We start from the raw sequence: 23,531 nt of genomic DNA on the forward strand, positions 1-23,531 counted from the left end.
GCCCTCAGTCCAGCACCTCTGAGGCTCAGGCTGGGTCCAGGCGGAGGTAACCAGTCTCCTTCACTAAGTGCCAACAGGCCTTGCTGAACGTGCCAAAGCTTTGGCACTGTCCAGCTCCCCCAGCTCAGTGTCTTCATAGGAAAACTGGGCTAAACTCAGCCGGCAAATGCAGACTGACATCATGAGCATCTGTGTACTCGGTAATGTGCCAAGGCCCTTCCAAGACCCTCTCACTGAAGGCTCTGGTCTCATCTCTACCGTGATCCTTTCTCAAGATGAGGAAACTGTGGAGAGCTGAGGCAGGAGGATCATGGTGAGTTTGAGGCCCAGCTGGACTACACAGTGAGACCCTGTCTCAAAAAAGCCAAAAGAAAAGAAAACCTCACAAAACACCCCACTCTTGAAAAGATGAGGAACCAGAGGTCTGAGGTAGTTAAAAGGGGAAGCAGTCTGGGGTGCTACAGAGCAGTGGTCTGGCATTTACCTAGCATGAGTGAGGACCTCGGTTCAAGGAGCACAAAAGGGAAACAAAAGCTGGGCATGGTGGCACATGCCTGTAATCCCAGCACTTGGGAGGCTGAGGCAAGGGGAGCTTCCTGGTTCAAGCTCAAGGCCAATCTGAACTGCACAGCGAGACCCTGTCTCAAGAGAAGAGGGCAAGGAGAAGCCCCCGCCCTTCCTTCGCATCCAGCCCACCGACATGCTTGGACCAAGCGTCCCCTTGGCATACACGCTACCTCCAGCAGGCTGGCTGTGGTCATGGCGTCCAGCAGTGTCCCTCAAGGCTGAGCGCCCGTTCCCTCGTCCCACGTTCTTACCACTGCAGGAAGCAGCTTCCTCTGAGGTCTGCCTAGCACCTTCAGGGCCTCGAGTCCCTCAAACACTTCCGCACACTGAGCACAAAGCAGCTAAGTGGCTGAAAGTCTCAGGTCCTAGAAAGACAACAGAGATGGGACCAAGTGCCTCTAACCTCTCCAGTTCATCCACCTTCAGACTCAGCTGTTTATTTTCCTTCTGGGAGGCCTGGTGTTTCTCTCTCGCCATCTCCAGCTTGTCCCCCTGGTGTTCAATCTAGAAGGACAGGAACAGACTAGTTGATGCAGGAACTTCCCTTCAGGAGAGAGCACAAGGGAATCCTCCTTTCTTCTAGGACCCGTGAACCACAGCCAGGAGGCAGGCCAGTGTCCAGGGCTCAGAGTGTAACCTGGAGGAAAGGACAGTGGGGACAGAGCGGACTATCGCACACCAGAAGCCAGGCTGGCTACTGGAGAAGCACACGGTGTTGCTTCCTTACACCACCCCTGGGCAGAGGCCACTCTGGGTCCCACCTGGGACTGGGGAAGGCAAAGGCGAAAGCAGACAGTGACCCCACCCTTTCCCAGTGACAACGCTGGCATCATCGACTGCACCCTTCCCTTTCCTGGGGACCAATTAGCAAGGCAGGAGGACGGCCATCAACCTTTCATGCTGGTGACTTGGAGAAGTCACCAGGCCCTAAGAATACAAATGTTCAATGCAGAGGATAAGAGAAGCTGGAATCTGAGAACACGGCCGTGGGTTCCAATCCTAGGTCAAGGTGCAGTACCTCTGGGGAACTGCTCTCCCCTTCGGGGCCTAGGCTGCGCTCTATAAAACAGGGAAATGGCACATCCACCTCACCGAGTTCCTGGGGAGTCACTTAGAGAATGGTAGCCAGAGAGAGGGGAAGCCCCGAGGCAGATCGCTGCTGAAGGGACTGCGTGCTTCTGTCTGTCAGGACAGAATCTCAGCAGCGCATCTGCAAAGAGGAAGTGGACGCAGTTAAAGCAAGAGGACAAGTGGGAATGGCCTGGCTGGGTGACTTCCGGGGAAGTAGGCAGAGTGCAGTGCTGGTGTGAGGCAGAGCAGGGGCCCTGGGGTCCCCAGCGAGAGACGGCTCCTATAAGGACAATCATTTCTTGCGACACGAGGCGTTTGGCACACCAGACTTTTATTTCACAGCACTGATGATAGCTCACTCCTTTCCCAAAGTGGCAGTCGAGAAAAAGGCAGCGGTCGTCCCTTGGGGGCTGTGCAGCTCATCTTGGCAAGCGGGCCCCTCCTCGGGTCAGGTCGTGGGTCCCTTTCTGCCAGTCCCTTACCCGGCTGCGCAGGTCGGAGATGATGGCTGTCAGGTCGATGTTCTTCCTCTCGTAGCCCTGCAGCTGGTCCTGGCACTCGGCCAGTTTGGCCTCTGTGATCTTGAGGATGTCCGGCAGCTGCTGCAGGTCAGCCAGCTGTGACTGGAACTGCCGACGTGCCTGTGCGGGGAAAGGACACCCTTAGCTTGCCTTGCTCCAGGGCCTGGATTCCTGTACAATAGTCATACATTAAAAACAGGAGCCAGGCGTGGTGGCACATGCCTGTAATCCCAGCCCTTGGGAGGCTGGGGCAAGAGGACTGATGTGAATTTGAGGCCAGCCTGGACTACACAGTGAGTTCAAGGTCAGCCCAAACTGCTAGACAAGATCCTGCCTTGAGAAAACAAAATGCTAAGGCTAAAATTATTCAGCCTAAGTCAGGGTTAAGGTCAAGACTAGTTCCTGATCTCTTAAGAAAGCCGTCACATTGCCACAGGTCAGAGGTAGAGTAAGAGATATCTGTGCTTACCCAGCTTTGCACATAACTAGGAGACAGACTAGAGAGGGCAGTGAGCTGGCAGTTCCTGATTGGCGGTTAAGCCTGGCACATCCTGCCTCCAGGGCTACCCCTGGGACACTTCCCTGTCTGGCTGGCCGAGCAGCTCTGGACAGGCTCTGTGGGAAGGGACAGGAGGCATACATTTTGGGTGGTACAAAATAAAGACACTAGAGCCAGGCATATAGCTCAGTGGCTGCCTGCCTGGCAAGTGCAAAGTCGTGAGTTCAATTCCTGGTACCAAAAAATGAATGAATGAATGAATAAATGAATAAAGACACCTTACAGAATGAAGTGGATGTGCCAGAGACCTAGCAGACTATGGACTGAGTCTACTTCAGGCTTCTATGTAACAGGGAGTTGTTTGCCATTTTTTAGTATTTTTTTTTTTAGACAGTGTCTTGCTCCACAGCTCAGGCTGGCCTGAATTTGCTACGTAGCCCAGGCTGTCCCTGAACTAGCAGTGACCCTCCTGCCTCAGCCTCCCAAGTGCTGGGATTTTTTTTTTTTTTTTTGTACTTTCCTTGACTCTAAATCAAGTGCTGGGATTACAGCCGTGTACCATCACACCTGGCTGTCTGCTTGTATTTTTAAGGAAATGGGAGCTGGGGCCCAGCTTGATGGCACTGTACACTTAGCATGTACAAGGATCTGGGTTTGATCCCCAGCATCACAAAGGGTTTCATCCCCCACATCCAAAGATGTGGAAGAGGAGAAGGAAGAATGTCAGGAAGGGAAGGATAAGATGTAGGAAGGAACAAGAAAGGAGGAGGAGAACAGAGACGTGGTGGTGCAGAAAGGAGAGCCAGTTCCTCTTTGTCATCCCAGGCAGGCAGCCAGGGCACAGGGAGGGCGGACACAGGCACAGTCACTGAGCTGCACCAAATGGGGAGGGGAGAAAGCAGGGAGGGGAGGAGCAGTACCGCCTCGATCTCCTTGTTCATCTCGTCTTTAAGGATCTTGTTCTCCTTGTCGCAGCGCTCCAGCTGGGCAGCTACTTCATCAGCCTCCAATCTGGTCTTCATCACCTGGGACCAAGACCAGAGTGGGCCTTCGAGGGCAGAGCCGGCTGCGTGGGTGAGACCCACCTTCCACTCCCAGCAGCATTACCAGAGGCCTACCTGGCTCTTATAATTGTCGATCATCCCCTCATAGTTCTTCACGGATGCCTTCAGCTGTTGGACCTCCAGGTGTGCCTGGTTGAGCTTGTCCTCCATCGGGGCGAAGCTGGCCTGAAAGGGGTAGCTTGTGAGTGGCCGGTAGGAAGGTCCCCACCAGGTGGCCCTCCTACCCTCTGCTCTATTCCAAGGAACCAGCAAAAAACGGCTAGGAACATGCAGCACATACAGAGATCCCAGCGCTCAGGGGGCTGAGCCAGGAGGATCACTGCAAGCTGGAGGCCAGCCTGACCTACCTAATGATACCCTATCTCAAGAAAACAAAAAATAAAGCAAGTGCCAGCAAAGGGAAGGCCCCTTCCTCTTAAGCCACACAGCAATTAGCAACTATCCTCAACTCAAGTTGACCAACTGAAGTGAGCAGTCACACAAGTAAGTAACCCCTCATATCCCAAAAGCCACAATCACTGAAGGAAACGGGGCCGGGGTGCAGCTCGGGTAGAACCCTTGCTTGCATAACACATGTGACAGCCTGGGTTTGGTCCCCAGAACCATGAAGAGAAAGACACTGAGCACAGTGCAGAAGGCCTGTCGCTGGCTGTGTACTTACAGTTTTGCTGTTATTCTCCTTTTCCCAGCAAGAGTGGGATTAGACGGTTCTTAACTGCTCTGTAACGGGCGTGTGTATGCAGGGTGCTGGGGATGGAACCCAGGGTCTCATACATGCTAGACATGCACTCTCCCATGGGGCTATGCCCCTGGCTCCCCCCCGCCAACTCCTGCTGTTTTAAACTTACTACGTGCGTATTTGACTTCTAAAATTATGCTAAGTAAGAAAACACATTTTTACAGGGCATAACTGAGTGACAGCGCGTTTCCTAGCATGCACCAGGCCGTGTTTGATCCCTGGCACTGAGAAAAAAAATAACACTTCTTTTTTTTTTTTTATCGGTACCAGGGATAGAACTCACGACCGCCTGCTTGCAAGGCAGGTGCTTATGCTGCTGAGCTAAATCCCCAGCCCCAAAATAACACTTCTAAAAATACCATTTTGAAGTTAGGTATGGTGGTGAACGCCTGTAATCCTAGCAATTGGGAGTCTGAGGCAGGAGGACGGCCATGAGTTTGAGGCCAGCCTGAGCTATATAGAAAACCTTGCCCCCCCTACCGACCCCCCAAAAAAACCAAAACCCAAAATTAAGTTTTAAAAATTCACTTTGAATGGCTACGCTGCATTATACTACTTTAGCTGTGCCAGACTATAACTAATCCACCACTAGTTACTAGAACATATTATTTTCAGTTTATCTAACAATTGTAGTACGATAAAGAGCTACTACACACATTCCCACCAGAGATGCTAAAATCAAAAAGATATCAATTCCAAGTGTCACCAAGGAATTGTGACATAGGAAGCAACTGTCACTGCAGGGAACAGAAAGGCCTGCAGCTACTTTGGCCTTTGCACCACCCACTGGAGCCAGGGGGCAGCCTGGCAGCTTTCCTTCAGGAAGAAGCAAATGTGGCAAAGAAAGAGGTTCACAGCAGTGCTGTGCAAAGGATCCCAAAGGCCAGACAGTAGAAGGGAGCAATGGATTGTGACCTCTGCCCACAATGGCCTTCCCCCAGCACTGAGGATATGCAATCAGCTGCACCCAACAAGGGTGATCATGAGCAACTCAAATCTGCCCAGCATGGTAGCACATACCTGCAATACTCAGTACTCAAAGGCTGAGGCAAGAGGATCATTGTGAGTTCGAGGCCAGTGTGGGCTACAAAGTAAATTCAAGGCCAGCCTGAACTGCATAGAATGGGGCTGGGGATTTAGCTCAGCAGTACAAGCACTTGCCTGACAAGCATGAGGTCATGAGTTCAAACCCAGGTACCAAAAAAAAAACAACAACAACAACAACAACAACTACATAGCAAGACCTCTCTTAAAGAAACAACAAAATAAAAATAAAATAGACAAATCTACAAGTTCAAAAGCAGGCAAAAGTGATCTGTGAGGACAGAAGTCAGGACAGTGGTCACCTCTGCAAGGTTGTTAGCCACAAGAAGTCACTGGGGTGCTGGTCAGGTTCATTCAGAATAACAAACTGTGTTTACTTCAGGAAAATTCTAGGACTTAGATACTTCTCCATATGACTTCCTTAAATCCAGCTTATTTAACAACAAAAAGCCGGTGAAAACAACAAGCAAACCTAGATGCTACTGCACAGAGCAGTGAAAACCAAGGCCAAACCTGTCTCTGAAATGTACTCTCTGACACCCTGGTGCCTCTGGCTCTGGAATTTGGCAGGTGCGACCAAAGCAGCTATGAGTCAGGGCTCCAGAGTCAGGTTCAGATCCTCTCAACTTTTCCTGGGCACAATCTCAGCAAGACCCTGGACCCTCCCGAGGCCTCCGTTTCCTTCCTCTCGTGCCCTGCGAGCCCAAGTTCTTTGTTCTGCCTGAAGAGCCCTACACCTAGCAAGAGGAGGGGCAAAGCCAGGACCTGGACCCGGCCTCGCCAACCGGAGCATCCTCCTTTTCCCTGTGATGCTGACTTCAGCCAGGTGTGGTGCAGTCACCTGTCATCCCAGCCCTCAAAAGGCTGACAGGACTGCTGTGAGTTCAAGGCCAGCCTATGCTACATGGTGAACCAAGGCTAACCTGAACTACGCAGAAAGATGCAAGCTCAACCCAAAATCCAAAAAGAAAAAAAAGATAAAAATGTGCACTGCTGCTCCCAGGCCTCTGAAAGACCCCCTGGCTGGTCTTCGCCCACCAGGCCAGCCAGCGTTGGCCTCCCCGTTTCCCGCCTGGTCCCCTGGGCCCCGGGGACCTTCAGCCGCTCGTTCTCCAGCTTGAAGGCGGAGTACTCGGCTGTCTGCCGGTGCAGTCTCTCCACCAGGCTGTCCCGGTCCTCACGCATCTTCTCCTCCAAGGTCTGCTGTTGGTTTACAAGATCTGTCACCCGGCTGGAAGGGGGCAAAGAGACAGACAAGGGCATCAACTCCACAGTTCTGAGGCCTCTCTGAGGGCCAGGGCCCTGGGGTCCTCCCCAGGCCACACCTCACTCCTGGCTCCCCAGTTTCCAGGTGGCACAGCTGCTTTTGCGTGCCCATGTTCCCCCAGCCCCCAAGAAGACCCCTCAGATCTGTCTCCCATGCCACCCTCACCTACAGTTCAATCACAAGCACCCATCAGAGCATGACACTGTTACTCGAAGCCTCAAGGATACTTGCTCTCAGTATCTACTTCGCAGCCCATCATTTGGCAAACACTTACTAGTTGCTAACTAGGCCCAAACAGCTCCTCTGGGAAATAAACACCCTATCTGCAAGCTCTTACTGACCCTTCAAAACCCCGTTCAGATTTCCCTGTCTCAGGCATTCCTCCCCAACTCCTGCCATCTGTACCATGGATGGTTCCACGTCAGTGATCTCTTTGCCCCACTTGAGGGAGAACTCCCTAAGAACAGTGCACAGCCTGAGGCCCGCACACAGCAGGGACTCAAAGCATTTGTTGACTTGGAGGAGGCATTCCTGACCTGGGGGCCTAGCCTCAGCCAAGGAAACCCACGTCTCCTGTAGCCCCATCTCCTCCGCTGGAGCACAGGGCCAGCACCTGGCACAGGGCAGGGCAGAGGCCCCAACCTGGCAGCCTCGCCTCCTCTGGGACCCAGCACCTGGCCAGCTGTCCACCTACATCGCTTGTGCTGACCCAGGAACCTACTCATTCAGGACGATGATTTCCAGCTCCAGGTCTCCCTTGTCTTTCACAACCTGGTTGTAGCGGCTCCTCCAGGACTCCAGAGTGGACAAAGCTTCAGCTACATAAAGATCCTGGGGAGACAGGAGTGGGTGGGTCAGCAGCCTGGGGGCAGGGTGTTCCCCTTAAATGGCTGCTGCCATCTGCCTGACCCTTGCTTCTGGGCCCCAGAAGCCCCTCCCAGACTCCCAGCACCATCTATGGCAGCTGCAACCCTGCACCATCACCCCCATCCCTAGAGCTGACAGGGCCAAAGTGTCCCACAGATGTCCCCAGCCACCTCCACCCACCCGCCTGTGACACAGTCTCCCTGCATAGCCTGGGCTGGCCTCAAATTCTCTTGCTTCAGTCCCCTGGTGACTGGTTTCCTTCTTTTCTTGTTTACACACCCCCGGCCCCCGCATCCACAGCCCCTGCCCCTGCCCGTCCCCCAGCTCTGCCACTGCCCACACCTTGTCTGCAAGTTGCACGTGCAGCTGCTCAGCATATTCCTCACTCTTCTCAGCCCGTTCCTTCTGGGCCCGGATGGCCTTCTTCAGGGACTCCTTGTCACGGTCTCCCTTCTGCTTCACTTCCTTCAGCTGCTCCATGATGGCCTCCACCTCTGCCTTATGCTGGTTCCCACTGCGCTCCAGGTTCTGTGGCAAGGGGGTGAGGGGAACATGTCAGCGACAGGGCAAGGGCCACAGTGCCACCTGGGTCTCGGGCAGCAGGTGGCAAGGTAAGGATGGGATTTGCTGGATTCCTCTGAACAACTAGCCAGGTACCCAGAAAACCCCTTGGGCACATGGCACAGCAGGGCCACAGAGACCCCGACAGCATCTGAGGCCAGGGCATCCCTTGGGGAGCCAGCTGAGCTAAGGTCTGGAGACACTGACAGGCCCCACGGAATAGCACCCCACCTGGTCACTGCTGGGGAGGGCCCCTGACCATTGTTGTTGTCTCTGCCTTTGTGTTTCTGTCCATAAAGCCCTGGCCAGGCCCCACCTTCCTCATCCCAGCCCGTGGCCCAGTGGGCACCTTGATCTGCATGCACAGGCGACTGTTCTCAGCCTCTTTGCACCGGAGCTGCGCCTGCAGGTGCCCTCGCATCGAATCCATGGACTTAGAAAGCTCAGACGCTGTCTTTGCTTGGGCCTTGGACAGAGGGAAAAGTGGTGGGCTCAGGATTTGAACCTGGCTCCAGCACACCCACTGTGATCTGCTGTGCTGGCGCAGTACCTTTTCACACTGTATCTCCTGCAGGAGCTCTTCCACCTCCTTGTCCTTGTCCTGCAGCAGTAACAGCAGCCGCTGCGAGAAAACAGACCGTCATGCACCCCGGGGACAGGCAGAGGGCTCGACCCAGGAAGGAGAGGACTGAGAACCTGGCCACTGGGCCAAACGTACAGAGAGCCACTGGCCCCTGTCACTGAGACCCTAGTCAGAAGTACCTAACATCTGGATTACATTTTTTCCAAAAATAAGGGCTGGATGACTGTAGCTCAGTGCTATAGTGGGTGCCTAGCATGCCCAAGCCCTGATTTGATCCCCAGTACTGCACACAAGTAAAGCATAAGATAAGACCTCTAAGAATTTCTATGGGGTATGATGGTGCACACTTGTAATCCCAGTACTCTGGGAGGCTGAGGCAGAAGGATCACGAGTTCGAGCCCAGCCTGGGCAACTTAAGTATCTTGGTGAGATCCTGTCTGAAAAATTAAAAAAAGAAGAAAAAGGGGCTGGGGATTTAGCTCAGTGGTGTAAGCACCTGTCCCTCAAGTGCAAGGTCGTAAATTCGAGCCCCCATACCAAAAAAATAAAAAACTAAAAATGAAGAAAAGGATTTGGGATACAGCTCAGTGCAAAGGCCTTAGATTCAATCCCTGGTACCAAAACAAAAAAAAAATGACCTCATGACCTCATGCTTGCTAGGTAGGTGCTTACAGTGATGAGCTAAAACCCCAGCCCCAAATGTTTTTAAATTAATGTACATGGGGAGGTAGGGATTTAGCTCAGCTGCATAAGTGCCTGCCTTGCAAGTGTGGTCTTGAGTTTGATCCCTGGTACTGATAAAAAAGAAAAAGACAAAAAAAAAAAAAAAAAAAAAGTACATGGGGCTGGAGATTTGCTCAGCAGCATAAGCACCTGCCTTGCAAGTGTGCAGTTGTGAGTTCAATCCCCAGTACCAAAAAAACAAATAAATAAAATAAAATAACGTACATCTATTTTATAATTGAGAAAAAGTAATGTTAATTGCGGAACACATTGGGAAAAACACAAAAAAGAGCTCTAAAGACTCCGCATAACCTTCTTACCTATGTGTAACCACTGTTCAAAGTCATTCAAACTCAGGTGTATTTCAGTAAAACAAATTAAGATGTGCTATCCCCAATGATGAACATAATCAACTCTTCCTAGAAACATGGGCTAATAAAAATCTGATTTGGGGCTGGGGATTTAGCTTAGCAGTACGAGCACCCCAAGCACAAGGTCATTAAGTTTGATCCCTGGGGCCAAAATATAAAAAATAAAAATAAAATAAGCCTATTTTGTTTTGCAATCCACAGTAACGTCATACCATGTTTACTGAATGTGAGCAGATTCTCTACATTTTTTTAAAGTACAGAGCTTCAATGCACTGCTGTACCACAACACGGCCCCCAATCAGAAAATCCAGGGTTGGTGGTGTCACCACCGTCTTTCAACCTCCTTGTTTTCCAGTGTAAGTTTTTGTTTGTTTATGGTACTGGGGGTTGAACCTAAGGACTTCCAGCTAAGTTACAAACCCTCTGTCCTTTTTCCTTTTTTTGATACCAGGAATTGAACTCAGGACCCTGCTGTGCCACTGAGTTATAGCCCCGGTCCTATATTTTCTACATTTTGAGATAAGATCTGAAGTTGCTCAACTGCCCAGGCTGGGCTCAAATTGAAGATCAAAAAAATAAAAAAATAAAAAAAAGATCCCCTTATAGTCTCAGCCTTCCAGGTGGATCCACTAACTACCATTCTATGGAACTTAACCCTTCAAAGCTCAGTGATTCATTTTTGGAAAGCCAGTAACATGGAACACGATGAAATGCATTTATTCATATTCTTGTTTGAATTTTTCTAGGTAACATGAATTTTGGGCAAAAATTCAAATAAATTTCAATCTTTGCATAACTAGGTTAAGCATCAGCCAGGGGCATGGTTCATACCTGTAATACTAGCACTTAGAAGGCTGAGGCAGGAGGATTGCCATGAGTTCAAGGCCAGCCTGGTCTACATAGTAAATTTAAGGCTGGCCTGAACTACTGTACACCAGAGTCACACACACACAAAAACCACTTCAGGGTCAGGAATTTAGCTCAGCAGCATAAGCACCAACTTGGCAAACTCAAGGTTGTGATTTTGATCCCTAGTACCCAAAAAAAAAAAAAAAAAAAAGACTTCACTGTTCATGGAACATTCTGGCTTCAGAAAGACTCAACTGTTGGAATATGGTTTTTGTTGCTGTTGTTTTGTCTTTTTTTTGAGACAGGGTCTTATATCATTCAGGCAGCCTTGAACTCACTTTGCAGCCCAAGCTGACCTCAAACTCCCCTTCCAAGTGCTGGGGTTACAGGCACGCACCACTGTGTGCAGCCATCTTACACTTCCAATTATTGAGGAAAAAGGTACGCACATTTTCTCTCCTTGGATTTTGTTTTTGTTTGGTTGGTTTTATCTTTTTGAGACAGTTTCACTATGCAGCCCAGGCTGGCCTTGAACTCATGACAATCCTCCAGCCTCAGCCTCTTGAATGCTGTGATTATAGGCTGGGCCACCACGCCCTGCCCTCCCTGTGTGCTTTTTGCCGGTTTAGAATCTACAATACAAATCTGGAAATCCAGGTTTGATTTTTTCTTGGCAGGCGATGGAACCTAGGGATAAAACTCTGCACCTGTGGCCCCGCCTGGAAAACGCAGGATGCGCAGAGTCTGATGGCTCACACATCCATCATCCTTCCTTCCAGCCACTCCCGTGTGGTCAATCAGACTCGCATAGAAGAGCAGACAGGAGAACTCACTCAGGAAAGCCCACCCACAGCAGCGCCAGAGCAGGCAGGGACTGCAGTGCTCCGCCCTCCTCAGTCCCCTGGTGCCCAGCAGGGGGCGCTGCGTTACCGCTTTCTCGGAGTCCGCCTCCGCCAGCCGTTTCAGCAGGGCTCCTTGTTGCTCCATGAGCCTTTCAGCGTCCTGGAGGAAGCAGGAAGAGTCACCTCGAGAAACCAACCAGAAACCAACCGCAGCCCCAGGTCCCACCTTACAGAGTCTAAAAGCAGTAAATGAACCATTCTTTACTTGCACAACAGCAGGTTTCCGGGACACCTCACCCCTGGCTAACAGTTCAGGAAGGGCCCTTCCCTCTGAAAGGGAGGCAGGTGCAGCTCCCCAAATACCACATCGTACACTATTTCTGTGTTAGAACTTGTTTTTTTGCAGTTTTACTTGCAGCTGATTTTTGGATTACTTTTTGAGACAAGGTCTTGCTAGGTGTGCCTTGCTGGCCTTGAACTCATGGCAATCTACCTGCTTCAGCCTCCCAAATCCTGGGATTATAGGTGTACGCTGTCACCTCTAAGCTTGGTACTTGCAATACATTTTGGGAGAGTGTCTTTCTGAGACAGGGTTTTGCTACACAGGTCCAGGCTGGTTTTGAACTCACTTTGTGGCCCACCCAGGCTGGCCTTCAACTCACAGCAATCCTCCTGCCTCAGCCTCCGAGTGCTGGGATTACAGACATGCGGCATTCCTTGCAACTGATTTTTTTTTAAAACAGTTTCACTGAGGTATAAATTTGGATGCCATACAATTCATCAAGGGGATCCTCTTCAAGGGCACCCCCAGTGCCCTAATTTCCTTCTGCTAGGTCCCACCACCCACCTCTCTGCTTTCTCCCAACAACACTGCAGACTGGGGACCAGGCCTTCAACATTTCACATGTAGTCCTTAGGGGACATTCAAATGTCACACTATAAGGCTGGGGTTTGATTCTGGCTCTACCATTTACTATACTCATGATACTTAACAAGATAGTGAACAGGTGATTACAAGATAGGTAGGATGATGGCGCATGCCTGCAGTACTGGGGAGGCTGAGGCAGGAGAATTGTTTGCAAGTTTGAGACCAGCCTGGGCTACAAAGTGAGCTCAAGACCAGCTAGATCTACATGGTGAGACCCTGTCTTGAAAAAGACAAAAAAAGGGGGGGGGGGTGCACGCCTGGAATCCTGTACCTGGGATGTTGAAGGCAGAGGACTGTGGCTAGTATGAGGCTGGCCTGAGCTACACAGCAAGGCCCTGTCTCAAACCCAACAAAACAAAACACAAGATGGGGGGGCTGGGGATTTAGCTCAGCGGCATAAGCGCCTGCCTTGCAAGCAGGCAGTCCTGAGTTCAATTCCCAGTACAGATAAAAAGGAAAAAGACCAAAAAAAAAAAAAAAAAGATATAAAAAACACAAGATGGGTAGAACAGAACAGTACCCCACTCCAAAAGAATTAACTGCAACAGATGTTAAACCCTCAAACCATGAATGATGCTCGCCAGTTCAGGCAGCCGTTGTACCTTTCAGCACTAATATGGTCTTAAGGTAACAGCAGAAGGTATTTTAAACCTCCTCTTATTAGGAAGCTACTGCTCCAAATATAGTGCCAACTTGGTTCTTCTCCAACTACTTTTTATTCTTTTACTTTGGCTTTTTGAGACAGGGTCTCATTATGTAGTTCAGGCTGGCCTTGAGCTCAAAGCGATTCTCCTGCCTCAGCCTCCTGAGTGGTGGGATCTCAGGCATCCACCACCACCACCACCACCACAGCAGCCTGCCATGGCAATTTTACCTTCTTCCCACAATCTGGGCAAGGAGGCTATGCCCAGGTTTTGAAACTATACGATGCGAAGCAGTGGACAGCACCAGGCAGGAATAAGTTGTTCCCCTAGGTGGGCACGGAAAAGCGGGTGCAGGATCGGAGGGGCTGTGACTGTGGCTGTGGCTGCAGTGCTCCTCCAGAGCCTGCAGGAGCTCACGCCACACAGGCAGGACACTTGGTCCTGGCCACTTACCCTCACCAGCCTGGAGTGCAGTCAAGGTCATGGGCAACACGGCACCCGAAGCTCGCCTGGCGCTCCCCAGCTATCACTTGGGCATGGCAGCTCACTTGTCTGCCAGGCACCTGGACTCCTCTCCCTTTCCATGGGGGTGCTATTCTGGGGATATCCCAGCCCTCCTCCCTTGCACTTGGACAAGATGCCCCTCCAAGGAGGGAGGTGGAGTCTTCTCCCTCTCAGTCCCACAGGTCCAGCTCACAAATCAAGAAAAACTGGCTCTTGGATCCCAGTTTTTGGGGACCAAAGAACTGACAAAGAGAGAGAGTGCAGACAAAAGCCTCAGCCAGCTGAATACAGTGCCAAGTGCGGGAAGCTGAAGCAGGGGAATGCCACATCCTCTCGGCTCCTCGCACAACCTATGTGGGAGACACTGTGCCCATTTTAAAAGGGGGGAAAGTGAGGCCTAGAGAGGTAAGAACTACTTCCTTGAGGTCACTGAGCCAGAAATAAAACATGTAGGGAAGAATTGGGCCGTAACTACCAAAATTATTAGAAAATATTCTGGGGGCTGGGGATTTAGCTCTGCGGCATAAGCACCTGCCTTGCAAGCAAGCGGTCGTGAGTTCGATTCCTGGTACTGATAAAAATGAAAAAGACAAAAAATAAAGAAAATATTCTGAAACTCCTCAAGTACACCGTAAGTATACGTGAGCACTGCTTGCAAACTGCGAATCGAGTCAGGAAAAGGGATAAACACAAGCAAGTCAGGAAAAGGGATAAACACAGTGTGCTACATTGGTAAAACTGAACCGAGTGGTGAAAATTCTTTAAAAAAATCTAAGGTTGGCAGGGCATGGTGGGGATGCCTATAATCCCAGCACTCAGGAGGCCCAGCACTTAGAAACTGAGGCAGGAGGATCCCTGTGAGTCTGAGGTCAACCTGGGCTGCAAAGTGGGTTCAAGCCATTCTGAACAGCAGAGGGAAACCTTGTCTCTAAAAGACAAAAATAAATAAATTAAATAAATAAATCTAGGGCTTTACAAACAAAAATGATGGTCTCAGCTAGGCACATGCCTCTAATCCAGCACTCTGAGAGGCCAAGGCAGGAGGATGACAAATTTGAACCTAGCTTGGACAACTTAGCAACTCAGTGAGACCCTGCCTCAAGATAAAAAATTGAAAGGGCAGAGGATGTAGCTCAGCGGCAAAGTGCCCCTAGCTTTGGTCCCCAGCCTCCTTGTAATAAATAAAGTAAGTGGACAGAAACTGAAGCCACTAGTTAAAGAACTACCCGTGACCCGGAGTATGTTTCTGAGAGCTGGGTCACAGTCCGGCAGTAGCAGAGCATCTGGTGATCACACACAGCACCCTGACCACTCCAGCTGGGTCCAGCTGATGGGTCACACACATGCAGACCGCAGCATGGTCTTGCAGAGCCCAGCGGGCAGCGCCAGGGAGCTGGGGCGGATACTCACCTCCCTGCAGTGCTGTTCCCGCAGCAGGTCTCGGAGGGTGCGGTTGGTCTCCTCGAACGTGCTCAGCTTCTGCAGGAGAAGTTCCTTCTGCCTCGTCAGCGTGTTAATGTCCGTGCAAGTCATTTGTTTTTCCTGGAATATACACAGGGCTTGGCTCACAGGGTGCCAGAGGGACCCTGGGGAAGCCCTGGGAGGAGGGCTGACCCAGGAGGGGTCAAGGGCTTCCCAAAGGTGGCAGCCCTGAGAGGTGGACAGGGGCCCAGCCAGTTGAGTACCAGAGAAAGGGGCTGTAATCCCAGCACTGAGGAGGCTGAGGCAGGAGGATCTCAGTGAATTTGCGGACAGCCTGGGTTACAGTGAGTGTGAGGCTAGTTTGAACTACATAGTAAGACCCTGTCTCGGGGCTGGGGATTTAGCTCAGTGGCATAAGCACCTGCCTTGCAAGCAGGCGGTTGTGAGTTCAATCCCCGGTACCGATAAAAAATGAAAAAGACAAAAAAAAAAAAAAAAAAAAAAAAGACCTTGTCTCAAAAAACTAAAACACAGCAAAAAAGAAAGAAGAGTGAAAAAGAGCCGAGTGTGGGAGACAGCGGAGTGTGGGAATCTGGCTGGCTTCAAGGAAAGGAGGACATCGGCACCTGGTGGCAGACACTGGCAGGACTCGACCACATTCTTGGACTCACAGCGATGCTAGACAACCCATGATGAGGTCCTCCTCAGAGGCCTGGGCCAGCAGAGCTCATCTTCAAGGGTCAGGGCCCAGGCAGTGAGTGGGGGCCAGGGGTGGAGGATGTCACAGTCAGCCTGATGACTGCACAAAGGCCCCGCCCGACCTGCAGCTCCCCCCACCAGGCTGGGCTGGGTCCTGCTGCCCCGCCCCCCCCTACTCCCCACTTACCGTCCTAAGTTTCCCGATGGTGTCCTTCAGGGCCATGACCTGCTTGGCGGCGGCGGCTCCGTCCATTTCCGCCTCCACCAGCTTTGACATGAGGCACTCCTTCTCCTGCTGGAGGTGCTTCTTCTGAAGCCTGGGCACACAGGTGGGGCTCCGTGAGCCCAGGAAGGCCCTGCGGCGGCCAGAGCTCCGGGCGCTCACCTCACAATGGCCCCGTGAGGCTCCCTCGGGCCCCTTGGCCAGGGGCGGTGGGGGAGGGGTGGCTCCACTGGAGGTGGCGCCTGCCTTCACCCAGAGTGAGCAGCCCCCAACCACAAGGGGCTCTGTGTACCACCCATAGGCACTTCCGTGGTGATGCTTTCCGCAGGAGCTGCGATGCCAGCCCTGGGCCCCACTTTCCACACTGGAGCCATGCCTGGCCACCCTTCACACCCTGCCCCCTAGTTGCTGCTAAACACTGTCCTATGTCCAGGCAGCAGCCTGCCTCCCATCTCTTCTGGGCAACGCCATCCCATCTTGCAGCCTTCACCAGGGCTTCCTTCCTTGCCTCCCCGGTGCCTAACCTGCTGCCACCCTATGGGGCTCCCCATGGATGTCATTTTTTTGAAGTTTCTTCTCTATCATGGGCCTCCCTCTCAGTGCACAGCGCAAGTGCAGAAGATGGGGACAGTCACCAGGCCGGGCTCCCCAGGTTTGGGCAGGGTGGGGCCTCACACGGTATAGTCCTTCTCTTCCTGGATGCGCTCGATGTTGTGCCTCAGCACCGTGTTCTCGTGTTCTGTCTCGGCCAGTTCGTGGGCCACCTCCTCCAGCTCCTCCTTGCGCTCCTCCAGGAACTTCTTAGCCATCTGCCGCTCGCCCTTCTGCATCCTGACCTGGCAAGGGCATGTGGGCAGGGCCACAGTCGGGTGCTGTCCTCTGTCTTGTGCCAGGCCCCAGCACAAGATGCAAGTAGCGTCTCAGGTAGAAGCAGTGGTAGCTGCCTGTGCTAGGCCACAGGGGCTTTGCGGACATAGTTTTGGTGACAAGGGACAAACACAGACTCCCTAAGGAGAGACTTCCTCCTCCTCTCCATATTGCATAGATGAGGAAACTGCATGTAGAGAGCCTGGCTGGGGACACAGTTAAGTGGCACCATTGGTTTGCCAGGGCCATGGTGTCAGGAGGCTCTCTGGCCAGGTGGGCAGTCCCAGGTTTTGCAGGAGGACCCCAGGATCCCGAGGACAGGATAAAGGATTAAAGACATAGGGTCCCTTGGCCCTCGGGATATGTACTTCAATGTCAGCCCTAGTTGGGTATGGTGGTACACACCTGTAATCCCAGCACTTGGGAGGCTGAGGCAGGAGGGAGGATCTTTTCAAGTTTAAGACCAGCCTGGGCTACAAAGTGAGCTCAAGGCCAGCCTGAACTGCATAGTGAGACACTGCCTCAAAAAGACAAAATAATAATAATAATCATGCCAGGTCCAGCAACTTCCTCTCAGAGACTCTGGACTTTCAGGCCTTATCTGTAGTTCCACTCTAGTGTCCCTCCCTAGGGACAACTTACACATGAGGACAAAATTGTTTCTTTAGGGCTCTGCTTTAGTTAGGTGTTTGATAAAACCCCAAGCCAGGCCCTCGCTTGCTAGTAACCCGTACAATAGGGACACGAACACCAGCAGCACTACTTCCTGTCATCAAAGTCAACTGGGCCACACGTTCAGGACCTTCTCAGTGTGGAGGACCCAGCCTGCTCCAGCTCCCTCCAGACTGCTGAGAAGACAGGAGGTCCCCAGAGCAGGATGAGCTGAGGGATCTGGCTGGCAGAATCCCCTAGGCTGTCCCAGCCGCGGGCACCGCCTTCTGGCTCCCAGCTTCCTTACCTCAGACTTGAGACAACCAACTGCGTTCATTAGACTATCGATCTTCTTATCGTAGTGGTTCATTTTACAGTGACCAGAGTCGTCGTCCTCTGTTGAGAGGTCACTTAAGCGCATGACCGACACTAGCTTTTCTGAAGAGGGAGGTGTGATTTCTAGGCAATGAGGTGGATTCTGGGGTAGAGGAGAGAGAGCCATGTGAGCCCACTACACGCAGCTGCTGGGCCATAGTGATAGCTGAAAAGCTGACCCAGCTCCACAGCCACCACCCGGGACGACACTGCTCCACACCCGGCAACCAGTGCTGCCCACCTGCCGTATCTAAAGGACATCTTTGCTGAAGTTCTACCAGGGAGGAGAGGCTTGGGTTAAAGTGATTAAGGCACAGACAGCTGGGTGCTGATGCCATGGGTCTAGCTATCCAGGAGGCTCAGAGGAGGAGTCTACACCTCCCCAAGGGGTCCAAGCCAGCCCGGGCTACTCAGGGACTTTGCCAGGCTCTGTTTCCAAATAAAAAAGGGCCGGGGTGTGGCTCAGTGTGAAGGTCCAGGGCTTAAGCTCTGGTACAGTAACCACAACGACAAAAGCAGGCAAAGACAAGGTTCTAATACAGCAGCCAGGGCAGTGAAGGCTTGTAGGGGTAACAGGGCAGTGATAGGAACAGGGCATAGGAAGGTGCTAGGGAGAGGCAGATTCCAGGGAGACAAGGATGGGTGGTGATGGGACACTCAGTTCATGACTTTCGTCCAGCAGCACATGCTCCTAGTGAATGAAATCGTTACCATGTGACAGCGGCCAGGCGTGACTTACAGGTGATAGTTACAGTGAATTCAACTCATGATTGTTTACTTTGCAGCCTCTTAAAATTTCTGTCATGAAAACAGATCACTTTTAATAACCAACAAAAGTTTCAATAGCTGACAACTTTTAATAAATGACAAAAGAAAAAAATCTACATTTGTTTGAGATAGTTTTATATACTAGGTGGCATTTAAAAAATACACAGTATGGCTGGATTTAACTCAGCAGCATAAGTGCCTGCCTGGCAAACTCAAGGTCGTGAATTAGATCCCTGGTACAAAAAAATAAAAAAATACAAAATACACATCTAACAAGGGCCAAAAATTTTGTCTTAGTATGCCTTGCACGCCCAAGGATCTAGGTTCCCAAAACCCACCAGTCCCCAGTGGGCCATGGTGGTTCATGCGTGTAATCCTAACACTCGGGAGGTGGAGGCAGGAGGATCACTAAAAATTTGAGACCAGCCTGGGCTACAAAGTGAGCTCAAAACCAGCCGGAATTGCATAGTGAGACCCTGTCTCAGAAAGACAAAATAGAGCCAGGCATGGTGCACAACTGTAATCCCAGCACTTAGGAGGCTGAGGCAGGAAGACATAGCAAGTTTGAGATCAGCCTGGACTATAAAGTAAGCTCAAAGACAGCCTGTTGGGAGCCGTGGCACTGTCAAGTCATCAGACGCGGTGATTGCGAGGCCTGTGGGAAAGTACAAAAGCCTGAGCTAGATTACCCCTCTCATCGAGCCCGCCTGTGTGGCACCTGTTTCTTATCACCCCACTAAGTTCCCGCCTCACAGGGTAGTCTGCCTAGCTATTAATCCTATATATAGCCAGTGCCTCCACCCCCGAGAGAGACTGAAGCACGCAAGGAGCCGCGGGGAGCGGACCGGTAGAGGCTTCGGGAGAGACTGAAGCACAAAAGGAGCCGCGGGGAGCGGACCGGTAGAGGCTTCGGGGCAGACTGAAGCACGGAAGGAGCCGCGGAGAGCGGACCGGTAGAGGCTTCGGGGCAGACTGTATAAGGAGAGAATAAAGAAAAGCCTGACCACCGCCAGACCTTGTCGTGTGTCTTTCCTGCCGGCCGGGAGCGACATCGACATTTGGTGGCCCGTACGGGGATTGATCAACCCCGAGACGCGGCGGTGGACTGCATTCTCCTACACAGTGCTGCAGCTGCAGGACAGGTGAGTAGAGGATAAGCCTGGGCCCTGGGTGGCGCGCACCTACAGGGTTTGTAGACTCCTCTCAACCTCACGCGTAAGTGGCGGGTTTCTTGGGCCTCACGCGGTGAGTATGAAACATAACACCAGAACTTAAGGTAATAAAAGAGTGTAAAACATAAACATAGAAGTAAAAATAACAGAAGATATATTAAAAATGGGAAACATGCCAAGTAAAGATACACAGCCTTGGTGTTGGTCCTTCGGAGACTCCTAAAGTCCAAGGACCTCAAGGTGGGGCGTAAGACTTTAGAAAATTTCCTTGCAGAGATTGACAGCTTTGCTCCCTGGTTTCTGCCTACAGGGCATGTAAACCTGCCCTCCTGGGAAAAGTTGGGCAGAGACCTTTCCCTAGCAGAACGGGAGGGTAGAGCTTCAGTCTCTGCTCGTCCATTGTGGGAAATGATACACGCGTGCCTAAAGAGTGAGGGTAGTTACGGGGGGAGCTCTCAAGAACTTGTAGAAGTACGCGAGGTGTTTGAACAGGCACAGTGAGGAAGCTCCCGAGAAGGGTCCGTCAAGGAGGGCAGAGATACAAAAGAGGAAGCCGAGGCGCGGTTTGTGTCTTTCCGCAGGAATCGGGACGAGAACCAATGTGGGTCCCAGAGAGGTTGACGCGACAAGTCCCTCGACTGAAGATCAGGCCTGTTCCACCAGAGGCCAAAAGCAGACCCAACAACAAGATGAGCCCTAAAAGAACTGCAGGACAATCCCTTTTTGGGGGCCTGGAACGGCTTGCTCCCCTATGTGCTACCCTTGTATACGCATGGCTCGCTCGCATGGCCTACGACCGCGTTTAAAAGTGACAGGCTTCCCACATTCTCCTCCCTAGACAACAACATGTAGCAGGGTGGGTGAGTCAATGACGGGTAAGAGCGTGCCTCCCCAGCACGACTCAACCTAAGCCAGGCCCTACCCCGTTCCGCTCGAAAGCCGCTGGATTGTTAGATAAATTTCTCTCCGAGGGGATTCATGGAGAGAAATGAGTGCATGCCTATGTGCAACCAGGTTCCGTCCGGTTCATTCCTGGCCCTAGAAAAAAGGACGAGGGCCTCAGGGCCTTGGTGGACCCTGGGACGGCCGACCAGGGTCTACGCTAAGGGCCTACGGTGGGCCTCAGTTCGGGGCATAGGCCTCTGCACTCTATCCAGGACGGGCTGCGATGCGCGTAGCCATCATTTAAAATAAAATAGGGGGAGATGTTGGGAGCCGTGGCACTGTCAAGTCATCAGACGCGGTGATTGCGAGGCCTGTGGGAAAGTACAAAAGCCTGAGCTAGATTACCCCTCTCATCGAGCCCGCCTGTGTGGCACCTGTTTCTTATCACCCCACTAAGTTCCCGCCTCACAGGGTAGTCTGCCTAGCTATTAATCCTATATATAGCCAGTGCCTCCACCCCCGAGAGAGACTGAAGCACGCAAGGAGCTGCGGGGAGCGGACCGGTAGAGGCTTCGGGGCAGACTGAAGCACGGAAGGAGCCGCGGAGAGCGGACCGGTAGAGGCTTCGGGGCAGACTGTATAAGGAGAGAATAAAGAAAAGCCTGACCACCGCCAGACCTTGTCGTGTGTCTTTCCTGCCGGCCGGGAGCGACATCGACAACAGCCTAAACTGCATAGTACAAAAATATAAACTAGAAGTCCCCCTGGCCTAGCACAGTGCCCACCATTGTCATGTCAGCACTTGAAGAGGTTGAGGCAAAAGGATCACAAGTCTGAGTCTAGCCTGGGCTAGACTTTGTAACTTAGCAAGACACTGTCTCAAAATTTAAAAATAAATTAAAAATTAAAAAACTAAAAACAGAGGCTAGGGATTTAGCTCAGTGGCGTAAACGCCTGTCTTGCAAGCAGGCAGTCGTGAGTTCGATCCCCAGTACTGATAAAAAGGAGAAAGATTAAAAAAAAAAAATTAAAAACAAAGACTGGGGCTGGGGATTTAGCTCAGTGGTATGAGCGCCTTCCTGGCAAGCACAAAGCTATGTTCGATTCCCAGTATCACAAAAAACAAAGCAAGCAAGCAAGCCTGGATATGGCTCAGTGGCGTAAGTGCTGCCTGGCAAGCACAAGATCCTGAGTTCAATTTCCAGCACCAAAATAAGTAAATAAATAAATAAATAAAAATAAATAAAGGGCTGGGATGCAGGCCAGCACAAAGGCCCCATTCAAGCCTCAGCTCCACTGAGTAAAGTGATCAGAGTCCCACAGGCACATGGGAACTCCATCTCTGTTCTGCTCTGCTGCCAACATCCACCTCCTAGCCACCCCCCTTCCTCCCGTGTCACTAAGGGAAAGGGTCAGATGAGGGCTTCCCAGGTGGCCCCAGCAAGTGGCAAACAGCAGAGAGGGAAGTAGGGGTGACAGATACCACTTGAGGTTGCAGCTGAGCACCTGGACCATCACCTATCAGGGACCCTCGGCCTCCAGGATTCTGTGGCCATAGAATTGGGGTCAGCATTGAGCCTGGGGTGGGAAAATGAGGGGGATGTGATTCCTGCAACCCATGTCAGTGTAAAGTCAATGCCTGCTTTGTGGACCTGGGGAGAGAGCCCAGGCCTCCCATCAAGCGGTGTCTTCAGGCCTTTTTTGTAGACTTTTTTTTGGTGCTGGGGATCGAACTCATGTCTTTGTGCTTATGCCACTGAGCTAAATCCCCAGCTTAAACCTTTTTTATAGACTTTTTTTTTTTTGAGGCAGTGATATGCTCCATAGTCTAGGCAGTAGGTTGCGCAGACTGGACACAAACTCGTAATGCTCCTTTTCTCAGCTTCTGTGTCCTCGAACATTGGATCTTCCTAACTTAGCCAGTTACAGCTAGGATTACAGGCATGCACCACCATCACTTTGAAAGTCAATTTCTTTTTCTTGAGACAGGGTCTCCCTATGTAGTTCAGGCAGCTTTGAATTCACTATGTAGTCCAAGCTGGTCTTGAACTCATGCCTGGCTCAAGGTCAATTTTCAGAGCAGCATCTCTTTGATACACACTTGAAAACTACCAATCTTTTCACTTCTTTACTTTTAATTATAAAACACACTCTGCTATCCAGGTGTGGTATCCCACACCTGTAATTCTAGCACTCAGGAAGCTAAAGCGGGAGGATCACTGTGAGTTGAAGGCCAGCCTAGGCTACAAGCAAGACTGTGACTCAAAAAAAAAAACCAAACCCCCTAAAAAAGCGTGAGACAAAAGAAACTCCAGTACTCTTCTGCAGTACTTCTAGGATAAATTCTCAATATAAACCTACAGAATCACCATTTGGACAGATGCTGTCAGATGAGGTAAACACCTCCAGAACAGCCAAATCAGCTTCACAGTCCATCGAAAATCTCTAAAGTGGGCAGGCGAGTGGCACACACCTGTAATTCCAGCACTGGGGAGGCTGAGGTAGAATTTACAAAGGACACCGGTAAGTTCAAGGCCAGCCTGGGCTACCTAACAGACCCTGTCTCAGGGGAGAAAAAAAAAAAACCTAACCTTTTTCAGTAAAACTGACAGTTCATTCTTTTCTTTTGTCTTTTTGAGAGAGTTTCACTATGCAGTTCAGACTGGCCTTGAGTTCACTGTGTAGCCCAGGATGGCCTCGAACTCGCAGGAATCCTCCTGCCTCAGCCTCTGAGTGCTGGGATTTGTACAGGTAATTTATATAGATGTGCACCACCACACTTGGCCTTGTTTCTTCTACAATAAATACTAACGCTTAAAATTTAC

The 23,531-nt window shown here is 51.3% G+C and overlaps 1 protein-coding gene across 13 annotated transcripts in view; it reads right to left on the minus strand.

Annotated features, from left to right (window-relative positions):
* Odf2 (outer dense fiber of sperm tails 2) overlaps positions 1–23,531 on the minus strand; it is a 34,328-nt gene that overhangs the window by 3,918 nt on the left and 6,879 nt on the right. For 12 of the 13 annotated variants that reach the window (XM_063244182.1, XM_003470653.4, XM_013153494.2 and 9 more), the window contains 14 exons: positions 17,814–17,984; positions 16,664–16,824; positions 15,953–16,082; positions 15,055–15,186; positions 11,657–11,728; positions 8,751–8,822; positions 8,550–8,666; positions 7,982–8,167; positions 7,494–7,603; positions 6,601–6,736; positions 3,777–3,887; positions 3,579–3,683; positions 2,121–2,279; positions 971–1,071 (listed from right to left, as the gene is read on the minus strand). In XM_063244182.1, coding sequence (XP_063100252.1) covers positions 971–1,071; positions 2,121–2,279; positions 3,579–3,683; positions 3,777–3,887; positions 6,601–6,736; positions 7,494–7,603; positions 7,982–8,167; positions 8,550–8,666; positions 8,751–8,822; positions 11,657–11,728; positions 15,055–15,186; positions 15,953–16,082; positions 16,664–16,824; positions 17,814–17,984 — 1,763 coding nt within the window. Of the gene's footprint in view, positions 1–970; positions 1,072–1,952; positions 2,280–3,578; positions 3,684–3,776; positions 3,888–6,600; positions 6,737–7,493; positions 7,604–7,981; positions 8,168–8,549; positions 8,667–8,750; positions 8,823–11,656; positions 11,729–15,054; positions 15,187–15,952; positions 16,083–16,663; positions 16,825–17,813; positions 17,985–23,531 lie in introns of those variants that run through there. The other variant, XM_063244189.1, reaches the window with a different exon arrangement.

Source organism: Cavia porcellus, unplaced genomic scaffold, assembly GCF_034190915.1.
Source record: "Cavia porcellus strain 051 isolate PalLab524CR breed Dunkin Hartley unplaced genomic scaffold, mCavPor4.1 scaffold_49, whole genome shotgun sequence".
Lineage (NCBI taxonomy): Eukaryota > Metazoa > Chordata > Mammalia > Rodentia > Caviidae > Cavia > Cavia porcellus.